The sequence below is a fragment of the Eschrichtius robustus genome, chromosome 12, assembly GCF_028021215.1.
Source record: "Eschrichtius robustus isolate mEscRob2 chromosome 12, mEscRob2.pri, whole genome shotgun sequence".
In the NCBI taxonomy this organism is placed as follows: Eukaryota; Metazoa; Chordata; class Mammalia; order Artiodactyla; family Eschrichtiidae; genus Eschrichtius; species Eschrichtius robustus.
Window position 1 is genome coordinate 69,795,169 of NC_090835.1, and position 14,768 is coordinate 69,809,936.

Below are 14,768 nucleotides of genomic sequence, written 5' to 3' on the forward strand. Positions count from 1 at the left end.
TCCTAGAATCCATGGCTCCTGGTGCCCACTCCTGTGCTTGTCTCACACTGACCAAAGGGCCTATTTTATGTCAGTCAGGGTCATGCTAACAGACAGAGGCAAAATCAGGGAAGGTATAATAAATCCAGTGTGCTGGTACATCCAGATAATGGAATATTATTCAGTGACAAAAAGGAATGAGCTTATCAAGTCATGAAAAGACATGGAGGAACCGTAAATGATATTATAAAGGGAAAAAAGCTAACCTGCGGTGCCCACTCCTGTGCTTGTCTCACACTGACCAAAGGGCCTATTTTACGTCAGTCAGGGTCATGCTAACAGACAGAGGCAAAATCAGGGAACGTATAATAAATCCAGTGTGCTGGTATATCCAGATAATGGAATATTATTCAGTGACAAAAAGGAATGAGCTATCAAGTCATGAAAAGACATGGAGGAACCGTAAATGATATTATAAAGTGAAAAAAAGCTAACCTGAATTATACTGTATGATTCCAACTATGACATTCTGGAAAAGGCAAAACTATAGAGACAATAAAAACATCAGTGGTGGCCAGGGGTTGGCAGGGGGTGCAGATGGATGAAGAGGCAGAGCACAGAGGATTCTTAGGGCAGTGAAACTATGCTGTATGATACTATAATAGTAGATACATGTCATTACAAATTTGTCAAAGTCCATAGAACGTTTGGAGAATTTTAAAACATCTATTCTTTATTAATTCTTAATGTTCTTCACAGAGCATTCCCTTCTTATAACTGTCCTTCTAACTTTGTAGTCTCAATCACTGAAGTGGTAGGCAATCTCATAACTTGCCTTTTTACCTCAGAAAGGGTCCCAATCTTTCCATCAATTAATTGTACTAGATGAAGGATGATCCATCTCTCCAGGCACTTCTGATATTTCAAGGTTTATTTTTATTCTCTGAGTATGGTGAAATTTAAAGCACTTTTTCTACGTCTATTAGCAAAACGAGAGAAATTTGGGGGAACAAATGGGGCTCAAGTTTTCATGATATTGTCTCAAGTCAGGTAAGTGCTTTCCCCCCTTTGGTTAAGAAAATTCCTGCACATGAGCTGGTACAAAGAGGGGCCAAGGTTAATCCACCCCCCTTTCATCTTTTTTGCCTTCTTGCCTTCTTAAGCCTGACACTGTACATACTATGTTACATAGCAGGCAGGACCTACTGCCCTCAATTAACCCACTACTAAGAACCACATCATAATAAATCAGATGCCACCTACAAACTAGCTGTGTTTTGTATGGCGGCATCTCTATCAATTATTTCCTCTACCAACTCAATCCAAATCAAATTCCTCAACACAAAGCTTTAAAGTATGGCAAGAAAGAAGATTTTCTTCCAATGTTCTTTCATCTTGTGCACACAATACCAAATCATCTTCAATTTAGACAGCCCTCCCCCTTAAAAGACCACAGACATGCCATAACAAAATAATTTAAAAGGTCATGCCATATTAACAACATGGTTTTAACTTTATTATCTTTGGAAGACAAAGGTTTTCAGGAATGTGAGCGTCAAAGAAATCTATGACCCAAAACAGGTTGGGGCTTCCAGTCTGTCCTTTCTCTTTTAAGTTTTCCCCAAAGTTGACTGTAAATACTAAATGTTACTTGAAATGACAGTTTAATATGTTTCTGATTTAGTTCACTCATTTGATGGTCCACAAATATTTATTAAATACTATTGTATACTAAAGAATTTGTTTGATCTTGTTCTGTTTCCCGGGAGGAAGCCTCTCAACTCTTGGGCTTTCCAAGTGATAAATGTGCCTTTTGTTATTCATGGTGGGCCCCTTCGGACCACACTTAAGTTTATACTGATGAGGTGACTCACAGTGGGCCCCTAGACACAGTTTCAAGAGGGGGGCTGGATATGCCACCAAGTTGGACAAGACCAACTGTACAATTAGAGGGTTGAGGCTTTGGGCTGAGTGTTGTCAAAACTGACCCCCCAACCTCTTGGGAAGGGAAGGGGGCTGGAGACTGAGTTCAACCACATGACCAATGATTCAATAAATCATGCCCAAGTAACGAAATCTCAGTAAAAACTTTGGGCATCTAAAGCTTGGGTGAACTTCCCTGGTTGGTGATACACACTGACGTGCCAGGAAACTGATGTGTCCTAAGGACACAGAAGCTTCACCTTTGGTACCCTCTCAGACCTCACTGTATGCATGTCTTCATTTGGCTGGTCCTGATTTGTAACCTTTATATCAAAACTGTAATATTTTAGCACTTCCCTTAGTTCTGTGAGTCATTCTAGCAAACTACTGAATCTGAAAGGACAATGGAAACTCCCAATTTGTAGCCAGATGGTCAGGAGGTGAAGGTGGCCTGTGGACCCCAGAGCTTGCAGCTGGTGTCTGAAGTGAGGGTAGTCTCGTGGAAAACTATGCCTTTAATCTGTGAAGTCTGTGATAACTCTGGGAAGTTGGCATTAGCAGTGCATTGCACCCACTCAAAATGTCCCAGGCCCTGCACCAGACACTTAGCTATACATTATAGACATGGTTCCTGCCAGTACTTATAATAAGTGGAAGAGAAAAAAGTAAATCCACAATTACAAATTGAAGAGTACACTCCACTTCAGGAAACAATATGTTCCAACATGAGGCTATCTGTGGGAAGTCATTTAATATCAACTAAGTCTGACTGCTTGAGTAGTTGCCTGACAAGGACAAAGCAGCAACTTATGAATCCATGGATGACTGAGCTTCATATCCTGTGAGGTGCAAAGATGGTGAGTGACTGCTAAACTGTACAGAATGAAGCAGTTTCCAGGGTTTTCCCTAATCTGAAAATAGATCAGAGCTGAGAGGGCAAGGGTAAGGGTAACCTCTCATCATCAAAAAGCAACACCCTGTCTGAGCAGTTGTTTTTAGCCACCCAGCAACCCCAATCTGTAGTAGGAAACATTTGGTTCCTTCACCTAACAGGAATTTGGCAGGACATGAACGGAATGTCAGATGTTTGTAACTAAGCTTTTAAATTCAGACCTCTCCAGACACGGGATTCAGAGTGCCAGTGATGAGTCAGAAAAAAAATCCTTTTCTGTTAATCAGCTGGTCTACTGAAATTAGCAAATTACCACATAACAAGTTTAAGTCAATGGGAAAAACATTACCATGCAGGCTGTGCTCCAAATGTCAGCAGGGGTATTATAGCCAGATCCTATCAGAACTTCCAAGGAGCGATACTGCCTTGTTTGAATATCTTCTGTGAAATGTTTGTGCTGAGTAAATGAAGAAAGAAACAGTATTTAAAAATTCCTTTATTCTAAAAAGTAACAAGTCATGATTGCTTAATAATGGAGATTAAAATAAGTTCAGGGAGCTTTCCCCAAACCAAAGTTCCCATGTGGCTAATTTCTTAAGTATCATTTAGATGTTATTAGCTCCAAACAGCACTTTTCTTTATATGCTGTCTACTCCAAATTATTTCTCTAAACATGAGCCTGAACTTAATATAGATACACAGGTTAGGAAATAACAATCACTTTTTAAGAAATGGAAAACTATTACTCCAAACAAAAATTAAGTTGTTCATTTGTCTAAAATTAATAACTTGCATTTCAACAAATAAATGATACCAATTTAGGTTCAGTTCAAACTCTTCTTGCTGTGTGCTCATTATAGGAAAATAAAAGATGTAAGTTTCAAGTTTTAAGAACCTTATAAACACCACCTATAAAGACTTCTTGCCCTCTTTCTCTTTTGCCTCCCTCACTCCTCCAAAAATGTCAAACACGAATCTTGGGGAAACAGAGACCATGTTAAGCATCAAGGGGATGCAATCAGCAAAACGTTTCTTTAACACATGTATGGGAAAGAAAGGGAAAACCTCTATATAAAAGCAACTTAAGAGACACAGCACCCAGTCTGGCATTCATGGATTTTATTTGGATCTTGTTCTAAACAAACAAAATTAGAAGAATGTTTATGAGATAACTGGCAAAACTGACTGAATATTTGATATTAGTGAACTGTCAACCTTTTTAGGTGTAACAATGGTGTCATGGTTACCTTAAAAGAATCATTTTTTAATGGTACAGATGAACCGGGCTGCAGGGCAGAAGTTGAGACACAGATGTAGAGAACAAACATATGGACACCAAGGGGGGAAAACTGCGGTGGGGTGGGGATGGTGGTGTGTTGAATTGGGCGATTGGGATTGACATGTATAAAGTGATGTGTATAAAACTGATGACTGATTAAAAAAAAAAAAAAAAAAAGAATTCGCCTGCCAATGCAGGGGACACGGGTTCAAGCCCTGGTCCCGGAAGATCCCACATGCCGCGGATCAACTAAGCCCGTGTGCCACAAGTACTGAGCCTGCGCTCTACAGCCCGCAAGCCACAACTACTGAGCCCGCATGCCACAACTACTGAAGCCCATGCGCCTAGAGCCCGTGCCCCACAAGAGAAGCCACCGCAGTGAGAAGCCCGCACACTGCTGCGAAGAGTAGCCCCCACTTGCCACAACTAGAGGAAGCCCACGCGCAGCAACGAAGACCCAACGCAGCCAAAAATAAATAAATACATTTATTAAAAAAAAAAAAAAATCATTTTTTAGAAAGCCATATTTACAAATGAAAATAAGATGCCTGGGATATACTTCAAAATGACCTGGAGTGGGTGGCAGGGTGGGGATATAGGTGAAAAACAGGCAATGAGTTGATAATTGCTGGGTGACACTAGTATAACGGCAGGGGAGTTCATTCTACTCTCTACTTTTGTATAGGTTTGAAATTTTCCATAATAAAAAATAATACAGAAAAAAGAAGCTTCAAATGAGTCATACACAGGAAACAAAATTCAGATAATACTACAACATGTAGTGTGAAAGATGATTTTCTAATCCTATTAAAATTAAAAAGAAAAAAAAAACAAGGAACAGCATTTGTGAACAGGAGAAATTAGGCAGAGAAAGCTTCAGGTAGAAAAACCAGCATTGACCAGAGCTCCACAGGGTAGTACTGGACTAAATGTGCAAAAGAGCAAAAAGTACTTCAGGTGGAGGGAACATCATAAATAAAGGCACAGAAAGACATTTGCTAAAGTCAAACATAGCTGACTGCTAGGTTGAAGAGTTTCGATTTCATCTGGCAGACAAGAGAACACCACTGCACGTTAGTCAACAGGACAGTGTCCTGTAAGAAGACTGATAGGACCTCTGAGAACACCATTCCAGTAATCCTCTGGTTTGTGGCCAGATTTAGGCTTAGTAATGAACATCTGAACAATGGCTGTGGAAATAGGAGAAGGACGAGTTAAAACCAAGGACATTCACAGAAAGAATGAGCACAATTTAAAAATTCAATTCAAGTGGGAGACAGGAGGAAGAGTCAAAAAGAACTTTGTGGTAGAGGCTGTCGACAAAAACATGGATGGAGAGACTTAGAGAGGGAAGTGGTTTTACAGGAAAACAATGGGTTCAGATACTGAGTTTGAAATGGAAATGTACTACAGGTGATACAGTTAGAAAAATGAACATGCTGTTCAAGGGAGTTGTCTTTACTCATCGTGCCTCACTACTGCTTTACAAATACACTGTAAATGATAAATGAGCTCAAGAATCAGCAAAAGTAAAGAAGGTGGATTGGAAACATACACATCCACTCACTCCTGAAACTCCACTTTTGTAGCGAATCCAATGTTAACTTTTAAAGCATAAACTGACAAAGACAGAGAAGGCAAAGAAGTCAGAGCAATACTATTTAGAAGCTGGAAAGCAGAGAGATCACTGGCAAGTGTCTTAATGGATCCAAGAAAGCTGAATAAGCCACTGGTGAAAGCGGAGAAGCAGTGTGAGGCATTCCACAGGAGTCCTCCCAAGGCTCAGGATTCGGTGGTTATCAGGTATCTCTGGAAGTAGCAGGGAGGGTGGGATTCAACAAAGGAATACTGCTTTAGAGTATCTTTTAAAGAAACTGCTCCAGAACACAGGGCATGATGCAGTATAACAGCCTTCCCCTGGCCTGACAGACACTTAGAGGTTTCCTCTGGAGTGGGTAAAACAGTTCTGGAGGGTGCTCGGCATGGTTGAGGGGAGAGTACTATTCTGAAAACAGGGAAATTAAGTGACTATATATGTAAGTGCATACTGAACCCCAGTTTTCTTGCTTAACTCAGTTTCCAAAACACTAGCAGCCAGGCATTCACTCCCCGGGTAAGAGATCTGAGGAAGACTGTAAGTTTTCTGTGGGAAGTATGACCAATCCAAGACCCTGACATCTGAGGATGAAATGAAATAGCTCAGACACATCATTTTATAGTGAATGACAGTCAACAAGACCCACCCAGGCACAAAGCTTCCAAACGGCTTTCTGGCACTCCATTCGTATGGTCAGTTTTTTGTTTAATGATCCTGAACAAAGAAGGCAAGAGACACTATATAAAGAAGAAGAGGACTTCCCTGGTGGCACAGTGGTTAAGAATCCACTTGCCAATGCAGGCGACATGGGTTCGATCCCTGGTCCAGGAAGATCCCACATGCCGTGGAGCAACTAAGCCTGTGCGCCACAACTACTGAGCCTGTGCTCTAGAGCCCACGAGCCACAACTACTGAGCCCACGTGCCGCAACTACTGAAGCCCATGTGCCTAGAGCCTGTGCTCTGCAACAAGAGAAGCCACCACACCGCAACAAAGAGCAGATCCTGCTCACCGCAACTAGAGAAAGCCCGCATGCAGCAACGAAGGAAGACCCAAAGCAGACAAAAAAAAAATCAGACACCTGTGAATTACAGGTTGATAAAATGAATATTTAAAAAAAAAAAGAAGAAAATGTCAAAAATGAAAAAATAATCAATATCCTCTCAGAGATAATCAGGGAACCAAAGAACTCTTGGAAGGTAAGGATATAATAGGAGAAATAAGAAAAAATAAGGCTTAAAAGAACAAGCTGAGAAACCTCCCAGAAAATAAGCAAAAAGAAAAATACTAGAAAATAGGAGAGAAAGGTAAGAAAATGAGAGAACCTGCATAAATCTAACATTTGAATAATGAGATTTCAGAGCTACAGAATTAAAAAAAAAGAAAAAAAATCAAGAAAGAATCAAAAACAAAGAACCAGAGTTTCAATATTGAAAGTGCACACTGGGTCCCTTAGCTAATTGATCAAAACAGACCTCATGAGGCACATCGCTGTGAAATGATCCTGCAGACTTTCACAGGGGAAAAGGCTTCATACAAAGGTCCAAGAATCAGAATGACTTTGGTCTTTTAGCAGCAATAAGACGGGAAACTAGAAAACAATGGAGCAATGACAAACATTCTGAGGGAAAACGATTTTCAACCTAGAATTTTACATGCAGCCAACTGAGTGTAAAACCAGAATAAAGACATTATTAGACATACAAGGATGCCCACTCCCTCAATCACACACACCCTTTCTGAGGAAGCTACTAAAAGTTGTATATACTTCAAACAAACAAACAAAATAGGGAGGGTGGGAGGGAGATGCAAGAGGGAGGAGATGTGGGGATATATGTATAGGTATAGCTGATTCACTTTGACATAAAGCAGAAACTAATACACCATTGTAAAGCAATTATACTCTAAATAAAGATGTTAAAACAAACAAAACCAAACAAAAACCGTGATGGAGTAAACCAAGAAAGAAGATCAGAGAGACAGGAAACAGGATATAAAAATAATCTCCAGGATGATTATGAAAGGAAATCCCAAATGGCAGTGATGCAGCAAGCCTACAGGGCAACCCAAGAGATGAACACAGATTAGCAGAGCACAGGTTCCAGGATAGAGCTCTTTAGGAAGAAAAAGTTGAAACAATACCCAAGGTATCCATGTGTATTAAAGTGTAATCATAGCACTGGATCAAAGTGTGGGGTGGAATTAAGTGATAAGTAATACAAAGACAACTAAGCAAATGAAACACAGTGTTAGGCAGAAAAGGAAAAGGAATCATACCACAATATATGCTTAGTTCAGCTGAAGACAGCATTAGAGTCCTAATAATGTAAACATGGAATCATTTAGCCAAAAGTCATATTAAACTGACAAGATAGGGGATGGGTGTAGTGGTAGATAAGTCCTACTTTCCAGGAGGCAGAAATACCTAAAACTGAAAAAAAGAATTGGAAGCAATATACCCAAGTTATTTATTAGCAATGCGAAGGTAAATACCCTCACGTGGGGAGTGACAAATTGGCAAAGGGAGGGGGGGACAGATTTTTGAATCAAAATCTATTTAAGTGTCCCTAAACTATATATTCATGTGCATAACTGATGAGCAAAAGTATAATATTTTTAAAAATCAAGCTCTTTGAAAATCATGTAAAATTCCATTACCAAATAGCACACGCTCCTGTGCTTAAGAGACCAACAAGATGTGAGATTAGACCAGGATCCAGCAGGACAAGGCACCCATGTCCAGTTCACCACTGTCTTAGTGCCCAGGTCAGAATATGTGCCCATATATTTGCTGAATGAATAAATGGATGAGAAGAATGTAAAGTCATTTTAGCATAGAGACACATTAAAAAATGTATATAATAGTTGAAGAGAGAGAGATTGATTCTGTTGTAGTAAAAATGACAGGAAAGACTGCACCCAAATAAAGCAGAGTATGCCAAATGCATAACGCAGGCATGAAGCAAGGTGTTCCAAACACAAAGGCAAAGGAGCTTGAAACATTATGTGAGCAGAAAACTGACAAACATTTGAAGTTTATACCATGTGATATTTGTTAGAGTCAATATTTTCCTCTATAATTGTTTTACTTAAATATTTAATGAGTACCTCCTATGTATCAGGCACTGTTCTAAGTCCCATAGATACAGCAGTGAATGAAAAAAATCTCTGCTGTGATGGGACATACATTATAGCGAGAGGGATATTAAACAAACAAATATCTAGTATCAGATTGGGTTAAGTGCTGTGGAGAAAAAAAAATTGAGGGAGGAGAGGAAGAAAAAGAAAATGGGTGTAAAGAGTGGTGGTTTGCTAATTACTGTATGTTAGGTGTTCAGCGGAAGATCTCCCTGGTTAAGATGACACCTCAATAGGAACTTGAAGAAAATGAAGGAGTGAATTATACATATTATCTTGGGAAGAGAATTCCAGGCAGAAGAAATAATAAGTGTTTTTTGCTTGGTGGTGTGTGGGCCATGGTAGGGACTCTGGCACTCATTCTGAAGGAAGCCACCACAAGGTTTTAAGAATATCTGACGTGACTTGCATTTAAAAGCATCACTCTGATAGCTATGTTGAGAACAGTCAGTAAGAGGGAAGGACAACAGAAGAGAGAAGTGAGGAGGCTAATGTAGTCATCCAGGTGAAAATATATGGTGGCCTGGACTGTCTGGTGGCATGGTAAAATAATTCTAATTCCTTGAAAAGCTTTTCTACATTTCTATCAGTCAGTGCTAAGCGCTGACTTCATTTTTTCCACAAAGTTATCACGATATTCTAGAATCGATATTGAAAGTGAGATCCTTCTAGGTTATGAACCACTAGATATAGGATGTCATGTGGAATAGGGAATTTGAAGTACAAAAGTAAACCTAAGACCTATTAAAGTGGATTTTGCCTCAATAGTCTCCAACATCCCTGTTTACAAAGCATATAGCTCTTTGAATAGTATCATTTATGTGCAAATCATTCTATTGTAGATTTTTTAAAGATATTCATTAAAAATAACACAAAAAGCATTCTTAATACTGGTAAACAACAGTATTAATATGACACTATACGTCAAAAACCTCCTTTAAAAAAAGTACCCAGGGCTTCCCTGGTGGCGCAGTCGTTGAGAATCTGCCTGCCAATGCAGGGAACACGGGTTCGAGCCCTGGTCTGGGAAGATCCCACATGCCGCGGAGCGACTAGGCCCGTGAGCCACAATTGCTGAGCCTGCGCGTCTGGAGCCTGTGCTCTGTAACAAGAGAGGCCACGATAGTGAGAGGCCCACGCGCCGCGATGAAGAGTGGCCCCCACTTGCCACAACTAGAGAAAGCCCTCGCACAGAAACGAAGACCCAACACGGCCATAAATAAATAAAATAAAAATTAAAAAAAAAAAAAAAAAGTACCCAACTTCTGACTTAGTAATTTCATATCTAGGACATGTCCTCAGGTCAACTTCAAAAGACTCATGAGCAAAGATGTTCATCACAAAGAACTGTCAAGAGTATGTAAAGGTTATAGTATACTGGCAAATACCACATAACCAACTGAATTTGATGTAAATTTCTGGTTGACAAAAGTGTTCGAAATATATTAAATGAATTAAAAGGTTACAATTAATAAGTCAGATGCTGATTTTAAATATAGGGGGAAAGTATGAACGTGGGCATTGAGAGTATGAAAGTCAATGAGGATATAGATAAAACAAAACCGGCCAGGAGTTGACATTACTGAATCTGGGTGACAGGTACCTGGAATAGGGGCAGGATCATACCATTCTCTCTACTCGTGTAAATGGTTAAAACAAAAAGTAAAAAAAAAGTTCACTAAAATGTTAACTGGCAATTTGGGTATAGTACTGCAGATGTTTTCTTCTTTTAGCACAACTAAGTCCAAGTTCTCATTTATCCCCAGTCACTTCAAAAGACTGAGACAAGTTTAACTTACCACCCAACAGGCATTTCCAAGATCAGCAATCTTCACTTGGAGCTTTTCTGCATTTTTTGGCTCAAGGGGATTAACAAGAAAATTTCCAGCAGTGGATTTTCCTATAGACAACAGGTATCATCAATAAGACTGTTCAATGAACACAGAAATATCCAAAGGTTAATAAAACTCTATGAAGTAATTCACCCAGGCCCCCAACTGGCAACCTACAATAAATTTTCTATAATAAACCAAGTAAAGCAACACCCTGACTTCCCAGAATTAAAACCTCTGCCTTCACAGCAACAAGTAAAATGCTGTATACTCACTGTTTAACCAATAAAAATCAAATTGAGCTACACATTTACACATTGAAGGTAACGTGGACACCTGCTGTAAAGCTATATTTATAACAACAATGGTACTTTTAGTTTAGAAATTCATGAAAAATTTTTTTCTATGTGGTGAACTTTAAAAAATTGTATAGCTGATTTACAACATACTAGTTTCAGGTATAAAACATAGCAACTCAGCATTTTTATAGATTATATTCCATTTAAAGTCACCACAAAGTAATGCTATATTTCCCTGTGCTGTACAATATATCCCTGTAGCCTATCTATTTTATTATATATGGTAGCTTGTTCCTCTCAATCCCCTCCTCCCTCTCCACACTGGTAACCACCTATCGTTCTCTATACCTGAGAGTCTGTTTCTGTTTTGCTGAATTCATCTGTTTTATTTTTTAGGTTCCACAGATAAGTGATAACATACATTATTTGTCTTTGTCTGTCTGACTTATTAGAAATTCATGAATATGTTATGCAGGGAAGGAGTACTGGGGAAGTACCTTTGTTGTCTAGTGGTCCATTATGTTCTTGCTCTTGCTCATCTTCACAGGGTATCTCTGCTCGAATGCTTTCTTGAAGTTGGCTAATGTCCTGTTCACTGAATGACCGGTCTACATTTGATGAAGACTGGCACATCATGGTATCTGACACCTCAGAGGTTACAGGTGTACAGGAGTCTGTTTCTTGAGATGTGCTGCTGTCTCCATTTTGGGAACTTAGAAAACTAGGTTCCTGCTTCAAATTTTGGACATCACAGTCATTAGCATTATGTAGATCCTCTTTAAGCCTCAATGTTTCTTTATTATTGTTCTCAGTATAATTAACGACTTCAATTACTCCATTGCAATTTATTTCTGCTGCACCACCCTCTACACCATGTTCTGTAAATGTTTGATCCTGGTGAATGGTACTTGACTCTTCTAAGGAACAAAGACAAAAAGGATGTACGTGTATGCATACGCATGAAAGAACAAAAAAAATCTCTCCACAAGATTAAAACGTTTTCTAGAACTTATACAGGGTGACATAAAAACATGACTGCACATCTAAAATCTATTTACGAAAGGACAAAGATCTTCTTATTCTTACCCAATAGCTAAATGAGGTCTACGTTGCATTTCCTGAGAAAAGTTAGAAATTACATTTGAATATTACCTACCTAACATTTATGACAAATTCTGTATTCTTACTGTATAACGACACCCCCAGAGATGCTGTATATGCATGAAACCACTATATTATAAAACAATGATAAATTAATGTTAAAGTTTGCTATAAAGTAATTTTTGTGATGCTCTATTTATACCAAGTTTTTCTTGGGTCATTTTATTAGGTGGGTTCTCTTTCAAGGGTCTTTCAACAGGACTCTCTGATTCTTCTTGCTTGTTTGGTCTTTTTTGCCCAGGGCCCGACTCTTTTTCCATTTCCTCAATTTCCTGCATTCGCTTCTCTAGTAATTCTGCCTGGCGCTTCTGCTTCTTCTTCAATTTCTTCTTCTTATTCTTTGACATTTTGTCAGCCTGGGCGGAGATTACAAACAGATAAAGCCTTCAGGTGGCTAATCCATTATCCCCAGTTGGAGATAACTGTTCATTTTAATTACTTCTTAATTAAATTCCACTCTTGTCCTAACATAGCACTTAAGCTTTTCATTAATTTAAAAAATGCAGATACTCTTAAGAAACCAAATTAAAACAAAATTAACAACAAATCTTGGTCCTCTGAACAGTCTGTGGGGCTGGTCCACTCTCATGCTCAAATTTATGGAAACGTCACCAGTACAAACTTGCTGAAGATGCACAGGAATTTATTGGAGAAAATTACAGAAGCGCAGGAATATTTTTTTTCTCTGGTTTCCAAACTATAAATAAACTGTGATCCATAACAGAAGAATCCCTGCCCATTGCCCATAGATCAGAATTAAATATAGAAACACCTTATACTTACTGGTTTAGGCTGGGGTGCAGTACTGACTGAAAAGAAAAGAAAACCAAGTAAGAATCCTGGCATTCAGCAGGAAATATAAACCAAGACACCCTACCAGAATGAAAAGTCTTTCTTGTACAGTTTATATTGTAGAGAGAACTACTGTTTTTAAGCAATTTTGGTAGAAGCAACATTATTTTTTTTAAAAGAACAAACAATGCATACAAAAGTCAACAAACTTAAAATAAATTTAAATAAATTCTTCTCCAGGTAGCATCAATATATGCAAAGAACCAAGTCTTCCTTTCTGATTTACATCATTAATGTTGCTAAAAACTCATTCCCATGTACTGCTTAAAACAGAAAAGGACAGGCAACAACCCTCTCATCCCCACCCAGGACTAATTCTTCCCTGTGACACTTGTCAGTTTTAAAAGGAGAGTGGCATCAAAAGCTACAGTAATTTATTACATAGCATGTTATGGATATTAGTTTAGCTTAGGTGGGAGGTAGGATCTTCAGTCTTCCTTAAAAAAAAAAAAAAAAAAAATTTTTTTTAAATTGTGGTAAGAAACTTGTAATATAAAATTTCCCTCTTAACCATCCTCAAGCATACAGTTCAGTAGTGTTAATTTCACATAGTTGTGTAACATTTCTAGAACTTTTTCATTGTGCAAAAATGAAATTCTATGCCCATTGAACAATTGCCCCTTGCTCCCTTTGTAGGTTTTCTTTTTCAAAGGAAGTCTCTGGATAATTGATATTTCAACCTGAGGATCAAGAGAGTTCCTCAAATATAATTAAACTACTAAAATTAAAATCTGTACCACAAATGGAAAAAAGTCATCATAATCATAGTAGCCACCATTTATTTAACGCATAGTACTGTGTGGCATACTACTAACTGCTTTAACATGAAATTTAATCCCAGTAACTCCTGCCTGAGAAAAAAGAAGTCAAGTCATGTGCCCAAGGTCATTCAATGAATGAACCGAGGATTCAAAATAGGTATGTCCACTCCAGTGCTTAAACCCAAGCTCTTACTGGCAATGTTATCTTGCCCCTGCACAGGGATCACTGATTCACATAGGTGAGCATGTATGAACATCAAAAAAGACCATCAAATCACAAGAGAAAACATTTTAACAACAACATGAATCAGCTTTTATAATACACAACATATCTGGACCTAAAAGGCACAGTCTTCTTCCCCTATGGGAATAATACTGAGTATAAAATGTCTTTTGAAGGCTGGAACTATTTCTTATATAAGTACTTATTATATCTTACTGTTAAATGAATTAGTGGTGCTTTACTTTTACTTAACTGTCAGGTAATGGAATAAAAACAAGAAGTTCTCTTAACTTCTAATGAAAGTGAAGTCCCCAAAGAAAATATACCTGCAGATCCAGAAGGTGGAGGAGCTCCAGATCGCTGCCATTCTGTTGCTTCTGCAGCCAGCTTCCGGATGTACTGTTCATTCACTGACAACAAGATGTTTTCTGGTTTAATGTCAGTGTGGATGATACGGCACTTGGTGTGTAAATAATCCAGACCCTGTAACACCTGAATGGGAATAGAGCAGTAGACTTGCAAACACAAAATACAAGTCTTTCTGGAGAGGGAAAAAAATCACAATACAACATTTTGAAAAAATAAAAAATAAAAATGATATGGCGTTTTCTACAGAGAAAGCATTTTTTTTAAAGCACAACAAACTTCCCCAGAAAGATTAACTGTAAACTATGAACAAAGGCAAGAGTTTATTTACAATAAAAAGTTCTTCCAAGTTTTACAAAGCTAATTCTATTTGGAGATATTTATTGATACATTACAGAGACGAAGAATAAACGGTTGACATTGTCCTTTAACTACTGAAATGTAGGTCATGAAAGAGATTTAGGTA

At 38.4% G+C, this 14,768-nt stretch overlaps 1 protein-coding gene across 4 annotated transcripts in view; it reads right to left on the reverse strand.

Annotated features, from left to right (window-relative positions):
- SRPK1 (SRSF protein kinase 1) overlaps window positions 1-14,768 on the reverse strand; it is a 92,212-nt gene that overhangs the window by 10,241 nt on the left and 67,203 nt on the right. For all 4 annotated transcript variants that reach the window (XM_068557374.1, XM_068557373.1, XM_068557372.1 and 1 more), the window contains 6 exons: window positions 14,263-14,428; window positions 12,884-12,909; window positions 12,243-12,456; window positions 11,437-11,856; window positions 10,608-10,708; window positions 3,144-3,251 (listed from right to left, as the gene is read on the reverse strand). In XM_068557374.1, coding sequence (XP_068413475.1) covers window positions 3,144-3,251; window positions 10,608-10,708; window positions 11,437-11,856; window positions 12,243-12,456; window positions 12,884-12,909; window positions 14,263-14,428 — 1,035 coding nt within the window. The remainder of the gene's footprint in view (window positions 1-3,143; window positions 3,252-10,607; window positions 10,709-11,436; window positions 11,857-12,242; window positions 12,457-12,883; window positions 12,910-14,262; window positions 14,429-14,768) is intronic.